This window comes from Salvelinus sp. IW2-2015, unplaced genomic scaffold (assembly GCF_002910315.2).
Source record: "Salvelinus sp. IW2-2015 unplaced genomic scaffold, ASM291031v2 Un_scaffold415, whole genome shotgun sequence".
Classification (NCBI taxonomy): domain Eukaryota; kingdom Metazoa; phylum Chordata; class Actinopteri; order Salmoniformes; family Salmonidae; genus Salvelinus; species Salvelinus sp. IW2-2015.
Genome location: NW_019942553.1, coordinates 151,279 through 163,785, shown reverse-complemented (window position 1 = coordinate 163,785; position 12,507 = coordinate 151,279). Strand labels below are relative to the sequence as shown.

General features: G+C 43.4%; 1 protein-coding gene across 1 annotated transcript in view; it reads left to right on the top strand.

Annotated features, from left to right (window-relative positions):
• Positions 1–658: 658 nt before the first annotated feature.
• LOC112068316 (proline-serine-threonine phosphatase-interacting protein 1-like) overlaps positions 659–12,507 on the top strand; it is a 19,982-nt gene continuing 8,133 nt past the window's right edge. Inside the window, exons 1-7 of the mRNA XM_070438103.1 lie at positions 659–905; positions 1,856–1,956; positions 2,113–2,187; positions 6,226–6,260; positions 6,339–6,445; positions 6,550–6,612; positions 9,355–9,579. Of these exons, the coding sequence (XP_070294204.1) occupies positions 873–905; positions 1,856–1,956; positions 2,113–2,187; positions 6,226–6,260; positions 6,339–6,445; positions 6,550–6,612; positions 9,355–9,579 (639 nt within the window). The 5' untranslated portion in view covers positions 659–872. The remainder of the gene's footprint in view (positions 906–1,855; positions 1,957–2,112; positions 2,188–6,225; positions 6,261–6,338; positions 6,446–6,549; positions 6,613–9,354; positions 9,580–12,507) is intronic.

Here is a 12,507-nt window from a genome sequence, read left to right as displayed (position 1 = left end):
TCCCGTCCCTTTGATGGCATTTTACCTCATGGTCCTTTTCAAGAACTTGAATATTTAACCACAACATGTAGGCCTAATGTTTAAAGTTGTGCTGCTATGTTGTTTCAACTTTCAAGGTGATGGTTTTATGTATCTCCCTGAATGAACCACTAGAGGTCGGTATTTGTTAGCTGTTAAAGTTCAGTTAGTTGTCTGATGTTCACAAGTGGATATGATGGATTTTACAAGCAGCAGTTAATTGGAAAGCACGTACTGTGTAGGCATGTCAAACATATTATTAAACATAAATAAAAAACTATATTTATACAGATATGATTTCTTTTAACCTTTATTTAACTAGGCAAATCATTTAATTTAGAACAAATTATTATTTACAATGACGGTCTACCCCGGTCAAAACCGGACGACGCTGGGCCAATTGTGCGCCGCCCTATGGGAATCCGATCACGGCCAGATGTGATACACCCTGGATATAATCAAACCAATGGCTATTCTTCATGAACAAGGGCACAATCTGTGCCCAATATAGTCTGTGAATCCGTTTTAGGTCTGAAATTCTATATGATCTATTATTCAAATAATAATCAAAACTGTAGTTATCTACATATCTCAGCAAGAGGCTGTGTCTGTGGATAGTGACATCACAGGGTACTGCTTCCTCATTCAAGTTCAACAGTGATATTGCAGTTATAACAGCTGAGGCATTCTGGAGTTGTCCTTCATATATATATTAATATATATATATATATATATATATACTTTTTTTTATCTCAATAAGGAATCTGTTAAACTTAAGTGGTTTATGTTTTTTGTAAAAGTTGATAAAGAGGATATTAACATTAAACTTTGAGGAAGTACATGTGTAACACAGAATGACTCCCTTGCTGTTTAAAGATGCCTTTTGGGTAAGTTCACTCAGTCTGCTACCATTGTCTCTTGATGTCCTGCGTTGGTGTGTGTAACTAGATATAACTAGACCGTCTACTGATAACTCATTTAAAATCTCTCTATCCAGAAATATTAGTATTTTGTTCATTCTCAACCATTTACAGACTTGAAAGTGTAGTGAGCCTTTTAAAGCAAACAGTATTAGGTTTCTAAAATGTGACAATAGTCTGTCAGAATATGATGTCCACAGTAATAACATGCCAATGAAATTTGGAAGTGAACTGAGTGCTGTGGGAAAGCTGGGTCTGGGTTCAACTCTTACTGCTAACCCCTTAGATATGCACTGTAGGATATGCACTGTGCTTTCACCACAATTTCCACATTTTAATCTGTTATATTCTGTTYAACTTGTGAGGTATCRKAGTRTTTTTGCACAGGTGTTCCCTGAGGCGTTGGTTGCTATGGCTCCCTTCCTGCTCACGGTGGTTATGAATTTAGCCCTCTCATTGTCCAGATAGATTTGCATCCAAGGCAACAGTTGATAATCTACCTGTCATCTTCAGACATGAAAGAKAACATATTAAATGGGTTTCTATTATCCTGTCTGTAACTAAAGGTTGTTCAAAGTGAATATTCTATGGTCCTCTGGACAGTCCTCTGACTATATTGTCTGTTGTTTGTAAGTACTGTAACAAGTTTTTATGACGCAATGCACATTTCAGTGAAACGTAATATTAATTTTAAATGCTTTGGGGATTTCACCAGGTTCATATACCATGTTGTAAAGACACTAGAYCCCCTTCTATGGGAACCAATCCCTAAACAAGTTCCAACTTCTGTGGAATCTAACTSTTCAGTATGTGCCACTAAATACAGAGAAAAACCACAGGGCAGTTTGAGTCAAACGTTTATTTTGTAACTATTGTTGTGTAACTGGATTACAACACATCTCTTTCTCTCTCTGTAGGGAGTTGATTTCACTAATCATCTGGGCTATGAGGTTCTGATTCAGAGACTATGTGATGGCAGGCGGATGTGCAAAGATGTGGAGGAACTGCTGAAGATGAGGTAGGGTTTCTCTGACGTCATTAAAACTTCATACAAAATGCACGCAGGGATGGTCAGCAGTGATTGCACACTGAATCGGAATGTTCATACAACTCAGATTGGTCTACACTCTACAAAACACAGCACTTTTAAGTCTGCCTGTTTGTCTGTCTACAGGGCCATGGCAGAAGAGAGGTATGGGAAGGATCTGGTGACAATAGCACGTAAAGCTGGGGGGCAGACAGAGATCAGGTAAATGGCTGGTTACGTACATATATAGAGATGATATGTTTGGACAATTTCCATAATACCTACTATGCATAAGTTAGCCAAAGCGCTGTCATAATAGATACAAATAACATTGGGGGGGGGGGGGCGTTGGCCCAAATCAAATGTAATGTTCTTTTTTTCCTTTAAATAATTTGCCATAACCTGGCGTGGCGCGCCTGCTAATATGCCACAACCACTTCACAGGCAATATAATAGGTCGTCAATAGAATAATAGTGGTATTTTTAGAATATAAATGATAGAGTCAGGGTTCAGTAGTGGCACACAATGCCATTAAGTCACACATACTAGCCCTCGTGGAATCATTGCCACCAGAGAGAGAGAGAAAATGTGTGTGTGTGTGTGCATCCGCAATCCAGTTTCCTGTTCGCACAGTTAATCTTTACACCATTGCTAATAAGCCAGTCATGTGACATGGTAAAGTTGGACACAGAGAAGAGACCAGACAAGGAATCAGTGGTTAAGGATAAACATAATAATTTACTGAGAAACGGTAGCCGCAGGATCACAGTACACTTGAAAACTCACTCAGGAAACAAACGCACACAGTAAACAATTCAAGCTTCTGCAAAGGACAACAGAAAACACACCTCTTAACAGGGAAATCATTATCGCCTTGGGTCAGGTTCTTGTGTCTGGGCTTGTCGGACCGTGGTCTCAATACCCCATATCACAGAGTCCACAATGCGGGAGCTGGGGATGATGGGCCCGGAGTCCCTCTCCTAGTTAGAGGTATCGTGTTGGCGGGACAGGGCGCCTGCTTTCCGATTCTTGGATCCCGGGCGATAGGCTAGTGTGAAATCAAACCTATTAAAAAACAGAGCCCACCTAGCCTAGCGAGCGTTCAACCTCTTGAATGGAGACCAAGTTCTTAAGGGCCCACTTAACTGCCAAGAGCTCACAGTTGCCTACATCGTAGTTGCGTTCCGCTGGCGAGAACCACTTGGAGAGAAAGGCGCATGGGTGCAGTTTCTTGTCCTCTTCGTTCTGCTGTGAAAGGACCACCCCTGCTCCGGTGTCCGAGGCGTCCACTTCTACCACAAAGGGCCGAGTAGGATCAGGATGAACGAGGATGGGTCCAGAGGTGAAACATCCCTTGAGCTCTATGAATGCCCTGTCAACCTCGGGAGTCTAGCAAAAATGGGTCTGGGACTTTAAAAAAATGATGTAACCTTTATTTAACTAGGCAAGTCAGTTAAGAACAAATTCCTATTTATAATGACGGCCTACCCCGGCCAAACCCAGACGACTGGGCAAATTGACATGCGGGTTAGGACCGTGAGAGGCGCTGCCACTGCACCAAAGTTGCATATAAAACGCCTGTAAAATTGTTTAACCCGAGGAACCGCTGGACCTGGTTGAGTGAGGTGGGACGGGGCCAGTCGGCAACCTGTGGTAGAGATAATGTGATCCAGGAAGGACACTTGGGATACGTGGAACTCACACTTCTCTATCTTAACATATAGTTGGCTCTGCAGGAGGCATATCAGGACTTGGGGACGTGCAGTATGTGTTCTGGAAAGGTTTTGGAGAAGATCAGAATGTTGTTGAGGTAAACAAAGAGAAACCAATTCGAGTGTCATTGATCAATGCTTGAAAGACTGCCGGTGAGTTCGATAATTCGAAGGGCATGATTAAATACTCATAGTGTCCACTAGGGGTGTTAAAGGCAGTTTTCCACTCATCTCCCTGATTCTCACCAGATTTTAAGAGTTGCGGAGGTCCAGTTTGGTGAAGAATTGGGCCAACTCCAAGACGGCGGACATCAGGGGTAGGGGGTAACGATTCTTGATCGTAATCCAGTTCAGCCCTCTGTAATCGATGCAAGGATGCAGGACTCCATCCTTCTTATCCACAAAGAAGCCTGCACCAGCTAGGGATGTAGAGGGGCTAATGAAACCTGCCTCCAGCGACTCCCGGATGTAATTGTCCATGACTGCTGCTTCAGGGGTTGAGAGATAGTACAGACGGCCCTAGGTAGGTGTGGAGCCGGGTAGGAGTTCTATGGCAGTCGTATGAACGATGTGGAAGAAGGGTGGCGGCTTGCCTCTTACTGCAGGCCTCCGGGAGGTCGAAGTATTCAGGAGGGAGAGCGGAGAAGTCTTGGACTTCAATGGATGCAGGAGGACCTGGCGAGGCTCTTGGTGGGGGTCTTAGACATTTAGTCTGGCAGTCCTTACCCCAGTCTAGTAGGTGTCCCATGGACCAGGAGAATAGTGGGTTATGTAGTTCTAGCCAGGGGTACCCTAGGATAAGGGGGTTCTCGGGAGCAGTGATTTTAAAAAAACGAAGAGTCTCTGAGTGTTTCACCCAAGCCTGCAGTAGAATGGCCTTGGTCTGATATTCCACCTGACCGGAGCAAATGGGCCATCCATCGAGGGCTTGAATCTGCAGAGGGATGGGACACTTCACGCAGGTGATTGGTAATTATCTGGTGAAGTCCTGATCAATAAAATTATCTGTGGTCCCGGAGTCCACGAAGGCTTGAATCTGATGCTGACGGTTGTCCCAGTGGAGGGTTGCGAGTAGTGACAGACGGTGACTGAGAGGTAGCTGCACAGCTCGCCAGGGTCTCCCGTTGTCCTGGCAAGCCCTGGCGTTTCCCGTCAGCTCTGGACATGTAGCACGGAGATGGCCGAGACCTCCGCAGTAGAGGCGTCGCGCAGTAGAGCCGTCGCGAATGCGCCTGTCACGCACCTGTGGACTCAGACGTGTGGGTTCCAGCTGCATGGGCTCCTCTGTTCTGGGTTTGGGGGGCTTAAGGTGCTCAGGAAACCGAGATACTGTGGTGGAGTCAAAAAGGCGCTGTCTCACGCATTCGAGGCGGTTGTCGATCCTGATTGCCAGCATTATCAGGGACTCAAGGTCCTCTCCCAGTTCCCGAGAGGCCAGTTCATACTTGGAGTTAGACAAACCCTGGTGGAAAGCAGTTTCCAGGACCTCCGTATTCCACACACTCTCGGAGGCGAGGTTGTGGAACTCAATGGCAAAGTCAGCAACTGGTCTGGCCCCTTGGCAGATGTTGAACAGTCGGCTGGCCGCTTCTCTTCCGCCAACTGGGTGGTCGAAGACTTGTAACTCAGCGATGAAGGCTAATATGGAGCTGCAGGATGGTGGCTGCTGTTCCCACACCGCCATTGCCCACGCCAGGGCATTGCCCGAGAGTAGAGAGATGATGTAGGCGATCATGGYCGATCRGTGTGGAACGAGGAGGAGTGYAGCTCGAACACCAGAGAACACTGAATGAGGAAGGAACCCCWTGCWTCCTCCCGGGTGGCCGTCATACCGCTCGGGGGCTGGGATCTTGGGTTCCCGGTGCAGGTTCCCTGGAGGAACTACRGCGACATCTGTAGCACTGGGCGATGAGACTTGGACATTGGCCCCTCTTGGGTTGAGGTTGGACTGTGGTTGGAGGGAGTTGGTAAGTGCCCGGAGGGTCTCTGATATTTCGGAGAGTTGTTCTTGCTGCGGCCCCAGCAGTGCTCCTTGGTGGGTTACAACATTCTTGATCTGAGTGATCTCTGCTGAGTCCATGTTTGGTGCAGAAGCTTGCTGTGACGTGGTAAGGTTGGACCCAGGTGCAGAGAAGAGAACAGACGAGGAATCAGTGGTTAAGGATAAACATACTTTACTTTACTGAGAAACGGTAGCCGCAGGATCACAGTACACATGAAAAAACAACAAACACTAAGTCTCAAAAACTCACTCAGGAAACGAACGCACACGGTAAACAATTCAAGCTTCTGCAAAGGACAACAGAAAACATACCTCTTTTAACAGGGAAATCATAATGAATAAATTGGACACACCAGAGTGTCGTTAATGTCTCTAGGACGGTCTCTGCTGCCCTCTGGTGACAGGTGGAACCATGACAAGTCATTGATATCTAGATACAGTTGAATGCAGTGATTTGGCAATCTGTTTATACATACTGGGTTTAACTAGTATTTAGTATGCTACACTACCTGTTATTGATAAATGCATCATTCCTATTTTTTCAGCACTCTGAAAGCCTCCTTTGATCAACTTAAAACACGTAAGTTTATCCTGTCTACTGCATCTCTCACAACAAAGCCCAATGACAGTTTACTAAAATAACTGTTTTCTTTGACAGAAATTGAAAACATCGGGAATCTGCATATCCAGCTATCCGGAATGTTACGGGAAGAGATCAAGAAGATGGAAATATTCAGAGAGCGGCAGAAAGAACAGAGGAGAAAGGTTTGAAATGTGTTATTGAGTGCTTATTTCATTTTGAAATAATTTGAAAAGCTGTATTTATGAGGTGCCAGTAAATTTCAACCATGTTGTTTATCCTCGTTCAGTTTGAGGGGATTATGGAGAAAGTTCAGAAGATGAAGGTGTCCTTATACAAGAAGACCATGGAGGTAGGCATACTATTTACTCAGGGAATTACATGCTTACTTAGTAAGTCAGCTTAAGTACAGAGGTACATACACAGAGGGTTATAGAACAGTCTGAAAGTGGGACTTTATCCACACGCTTAGAAAAAAAGGTATCTAGAATTTAAGGTTGCTTCGGATGTCCCCATAGGAGACAAGTGGCAGGTACTCTAGCATTTAAGAGCATTGGGCCAGTAACTGAAAGGTCAGTGGTTTGAATCTCAGAGCAGACTAGGTGAAAAATCTGCCTACGTGCCTTGAGCAAAGCACTTAACCATAATTGCTCCTGTAAGTCACTGAATAAGAGCGGCTGCTAAATGACTTAAATGTAAAATGAGAATCCTTTGAAGAACCCTATTGGTTCCTGGTAGAACCCTTTTGGTTTCCATGTAGAACCCTTTCCACAGAGTGTTCTACATTGAACCCAAAAGGATTCCACCTGAAAACCAAAAGGGTTCTAGCTGGAACCAAAAAGGGTTCTCCTATGGGGACAGCCAAAGAACCCTTTTGGAACCCGTTTTTCTAGAGTGCAGTGTAAGAGTTCATACCCAGAAAAGAGGAAGGCTGACATTACACCCAGTAGACCTAGCTACCTCTCAGAGATGGGTGAGCTACCCAAGAGAGAACATACATCACAGTGCAATTCTGCAAGAGGAAGAGGGTAGGAAACAAAGTATAGACACACACACACACCCACACACCAACCACAGACTTTGGCCCTATTATAGTGGGGAACTGGTAGGATAACACAGGCCTTGAAAATGAACATTTTGGTCTGCATCAATACGGATCTCACCTCTCATAGTCCCATGATTTATGCTCAATTATAAACCGGGTGATTTGAGCCCTGATGACTGGTATATCAAACCGTATACTACGGGTATGACAAAAACATGTATTTTTTGCGGTCTAATTACGTTGGTAACCAGTTTATAAAATACTAATGAGGCACCTCGGGGGTTTGTGGTATATGGTCAATATATCACAGTTAAGGGGCTGTATTCCAGGCACTCCGTGTTGTGTAGAGGGTAAGAACAGTCCTTAGCTGTGGTATAATGTCCACATATCACATCTCCTCGGGCCTTATTGCTCAAATATACATAAACTTGGGCCTATTTTCGTGAGTATCATTACAGTATCATAACATCCTGTATACAGTGCCTTCGGAAAGTATTCAGACCCCTTGACTTCTAAAATTTATTAAATTGTTTTCTTTCCCTCATCAATCTACACACAATACCCCATAATGACAAAGAAATAAAAGGTTTTTACACATTTTTGCAAATGTATAAAAAATTCAAAACTGAAATATTACATTCACATAAGTATTTAGACCCTTTACTCAGTACTTTGTTGAAGAACCTTTGGCAGCGATTACAGCCTTGCGTATTCTTGGGTATGACGCTTGGCACACCTGTATTCGGGGAGTTTCTCCCATTCTTCTCAGCAGATCCTCTCAAGCTCTGTCAGGTTGGATGGGGAGTTTGAGTTTAAGTTTATATCTTTTTACAGGGACAGTGCACATTAATCAAGGTTTCAGTAAAAGTGCCGGTTTTAGCCAGCCGGCTAATTTTCAACCGCAGTCCCTGCACAGCTATTTTCAGGTGTCTCCAGAGATGTTCGATCGGGTTCATGTCCGGGCTCTGGCTGGGCCACTCAAGGACATTCAGAGACTTGTCCCAAAGCCACTCCTGCGTTGTCTTGGCTGTGTGCTTAGGGTCGTTAGGGTCTTGTTGGAAGGTGAACCTTCACCCCAGTCTAAGGTCCTGAGCACTCTGGAGCAGGTTTTCATCAAGGCCTTTCTCCCCCGATTGGCTGGGCGGCCAGCTCTATGAAGAGTCTTAGTGTCAAACTTCTTCCATTTAAGAATAATGGAGACCACTTTGTTCTTGGGGACCTTCAATGTTGCAGAAATGTTTTTGTACCCTTCCCCAGATCTACAGACAATTACTTCAACCTCATGGCTTGGTTTTTGCTCTGACATACACTGTCAACTGTAGGACCTTATTTGACAGGTGTGTGCCTTTACAACTCATATCCAAACAATTGAATGTACTACAGGTGGACTCCAATCAAGTGGTAGAAACATCTCAAAGATGATCAGTGGAAACAGGATGCACCTGTGCTCAATTTCGAGTTTCATAGCAAAGCGTCTGAATACTGTTTTTTATTTTAATACATTTGCAAAAAAATTCTACAAACATGTTTTCACTTTGTAATTATGGGGTATTGTGTGTAGATTGCTGAGGATATCATTTTTATTTAATCAATTTTAGAATAAGGATGTAACGCAACAAAATGTTGAAAAAGTCAAGGGGTCTGAATACTTTCCGAAGGCACTGTATAACCCTATTCTCTATGCGAGCATTTACATACCGAATAGATAAGCTACATCATTAGGCTACTCTGTGGTGAGACAAGTGACAAGAGCCAATGGCAGAGTGGCATAAATGGAGCTAAAGCGGTGAAGACTGATTATCCTGTACAAGAAACAACCAATCTGAAGCCAGAAATACATATTTAGCTAAATGTTTGCTTAAACTGCTAAGTGAGGACTGCACCATTCACCATTTTGACATTGCATACAGTTGCATACAGTTGCATACAGTTTTACAGAGATTCAACATTGCTACAGGTTTTATTGATTGTTACATAAAACATGACACCACAGACCACTGTGGCTGCTTCAATGATGATTCCCTGAATGTCTCTTCTGTCCATCTCCAGTCTAAGAAGTCCTATGAGCAGAAATGTAAAGAAGCAGACGAGGCAGAGCAGCTTGCTGACAGGAGCACCACAGCCACAACACCAAAACAGTCTGAGAAGGTAACACCACCTCCCCAAACCCTGGAACTATACAAACACACAGCCTCCAAGCAGTCTGAGAAGGTAACACCACCTCCCCAAACCCTGGAACTATACAAACACACAGCCCCCAAGCAGTCTGAGAAAGTATTGTAATCCCCCATACCTGGAATTACACACACACAGCCACAACACCAAACCAAAGTCTGAGAAGGTAACACCAGTGCCAACCCTGCAATTATACACATGTAATACACCTAGTTATTCAGTGCATTCAGAAAGTATTCAGACCCCTTCACTTTTTCCACATTTAGTTACGTTACAGCCTTATTCTAAAATTGATTAAATTATATTTTTTTACTCATCAGTCTCTACACAATAACCCATAATGACAAAGCGAAAACAGGTTTTCATAAAATGTTTGCAAATGTGTTAAAAAGAAAAATAGAAATACCTTATTTACATAAGTATTCACACCCTTTGCAATGAGACTCGAAATTGAGCTCAAGTGCATCATGTTTCCATTGATCATCCATTGAGATGTTCCTACAACTAGATTGGAGTTCACCTGTGGTAAATTCAACTGATTGATTGGACATGATTTGGAAAGGCACACACCTGTCTATATAAGGTCCCTCAGTTGACAGTGTATGTCAGAGCAAAAACCAAGCCATGAGGTCGAAGGAATTTTCCGTAGAGCTCTGAGACAGGAGAACCTTCCAGAAGGACAACCAGCTCTGTAGCACTCCACCAAGCAGGCCTTTATGGTAGAATGGCCAGATGGAAGCCACTCCTCAGTAAAAGGCACACGACAGCCCACTTGGAGTTTGCCAAAAGCCACCTAAAGGACTCTTAGACCATGAAAAACAAGATTCAACAAGATTCTCTGGTCTGATGAAACCAAGATTGAACTCTTTGGCCTGAATGCCAAGCGTCACATCTGGAGGAATCCTGGCACCATCCCTACAATGAAGCAAGGTGGTGGCAGCATCATGCTGTGGGGATGTTTTTCAGCGGCAGGGACTGGGAGACTAGTCAGGATCGAGGGAAAGATGAACGGAGCAAAGTACAGAGAGATACTTGATGATAACCTGCTCCAGAGTGCTCAGGACCTCAAACTGGGGCAAAGGTTCTCCATCGAACAAGACAACCCTAAGCCCACAGCCAAGATAATGCAGGAGTGGCTTCGGGACAAGTCTCTGAATGTCCTTGAGTGGCCCAGGCAGAGCCCGGCCTTGAACCCAATCGAACATCTCTGGAGAGACCTGGAAATAGCTGTACAGCGACGCTCCCCATCCAACCTGATAGAGCTTGAAAGGATCTGCAGAGAAGAATGGGAGAAACTCCCCAAATACAGGTGTGCCAAGCTTGTAGCGTCATACCCAAGAAGAGTCTGAGTCTGTGATCACTACCAAAGGTGCTGCAACAAAGTCCTGAGTAAAGGGTCTAAATAGTAATGTTATTTTTTATAAATTTGCAAAAAAGAGTGAAAAAACCTGTTTTGCTTTGTCATTATGGGGTATTGTGTGTAGATTGATGACACACAAAAAAAACGATTTAATCCATTTTAGAATAAGGCTGTAACGTAACAAAATGTGGAAAAGTCTGAATACTTTTGCGAAAGCGCTGTAGTTATTATTGTGCTACTGCAACTCAATTTCTCAGTATCAGAGAAGGCTATGAAACAGTTCCGTTTGTTACTGTTTTCCTACTACAAGTAAAACAGTGGTATAGTGGAGGAAAACGCAAATAAACACAGTCTACCCACTTTTGTCTTTTGCCCAACAGTTCATCCACCTTTTGCAGAAACATGCACTGAAATAATAGGAAGTGTTACTTTATTCACCACGACCAGCGAGCAGTTTACACCTCTTTTTTCTTCTTTTTTTGTAAACTAGACTGGTTCTGTGAGTCTATGGGTTGGTTATAATGCAAGGCATTTACAATTGAATGTCCAATGAAATTATGGCAATTCCTGGAATTGTTATCTATTTATTAGAAAGGTTTGTTCTGTGTGCGTTCTGAAAATGGAGGTCTGTAGAGGAACAGAGAGTCTGGAGAGTAAAGAGAACACATCCTGATATTTTCTTCTAAAGGAGAATGTTTTGCTATTGTGTTTGTTTGCAGTGCACGTTTGGTTGAAGCATGAAGTTCGTCATGCTGTACTTTTCAGAGGGTAAAGGTCAGAATGACGAAGAGGATGTCTGGCGGATGGTGGCTGATGCGTGGCAGTGGGAGGGGCGGTAATGGTGCTTTTTTCTTTGTTGGTGATAAATATTAGGATGATGATAATGATCGTGATCCATTACATATTATCATTGATTGATTATTTAAACATGTATATTATTATTGTAATCCAGTTAAGAGACGTCTTAGGATGCAATAAATTGTAAAGTATTTCGCCCTAATCTATTGTGCTATGTACAAGGAAACTCTATGTTGAATGTGAGAGCGTTGAGGAGTTCGTCCAGGACTGGGAGGGAACACACAAGGGCAATGTGAGGTTGAGCTCTCTTCTAACGCAACAACTTTTTCACATTGCACACCCAAACTGTTACTGAGCCCTTAATAAACTTCAACACAGCAACACGCCCGTTCCGGTATCGCTTGAGTAGGCTATTATTTCAGTATAACCCCCCCATGTGGCTTATGTAATGATCCAGAATAGAGTAGCTGTTAGAACAAATAGTGCTATCTAACTAAAAGGGTTCTTCGTGTTCCCCGTAGGAGAACCTTTGAAGATGCCTTTTGGGTTCTATGGTAGGAACCCTTTTGTCTTGTAGTGAACCCTTTATAGAAAGTTCTACACCGGAACCGAAAAAAGGTTATACTTGTATAGATCGTTGTAGACGGACCAAGCGCAGCGGGGTTTGAATACAATTTTAATTTTATGAGAAGCTTAAAAACATTACAAACAACGAATAAGAACGCAGCATGACAGTATACTAAACAAGTGGTGCTACCATGCAAACTAAATAGACAATAAACCACAACCCAAATAAAAACAGGCTACCTATGTGGATCCATAGAGGACAAGCGAAACACTGTTTTTGAGAACCTATCAGCAAACAATGA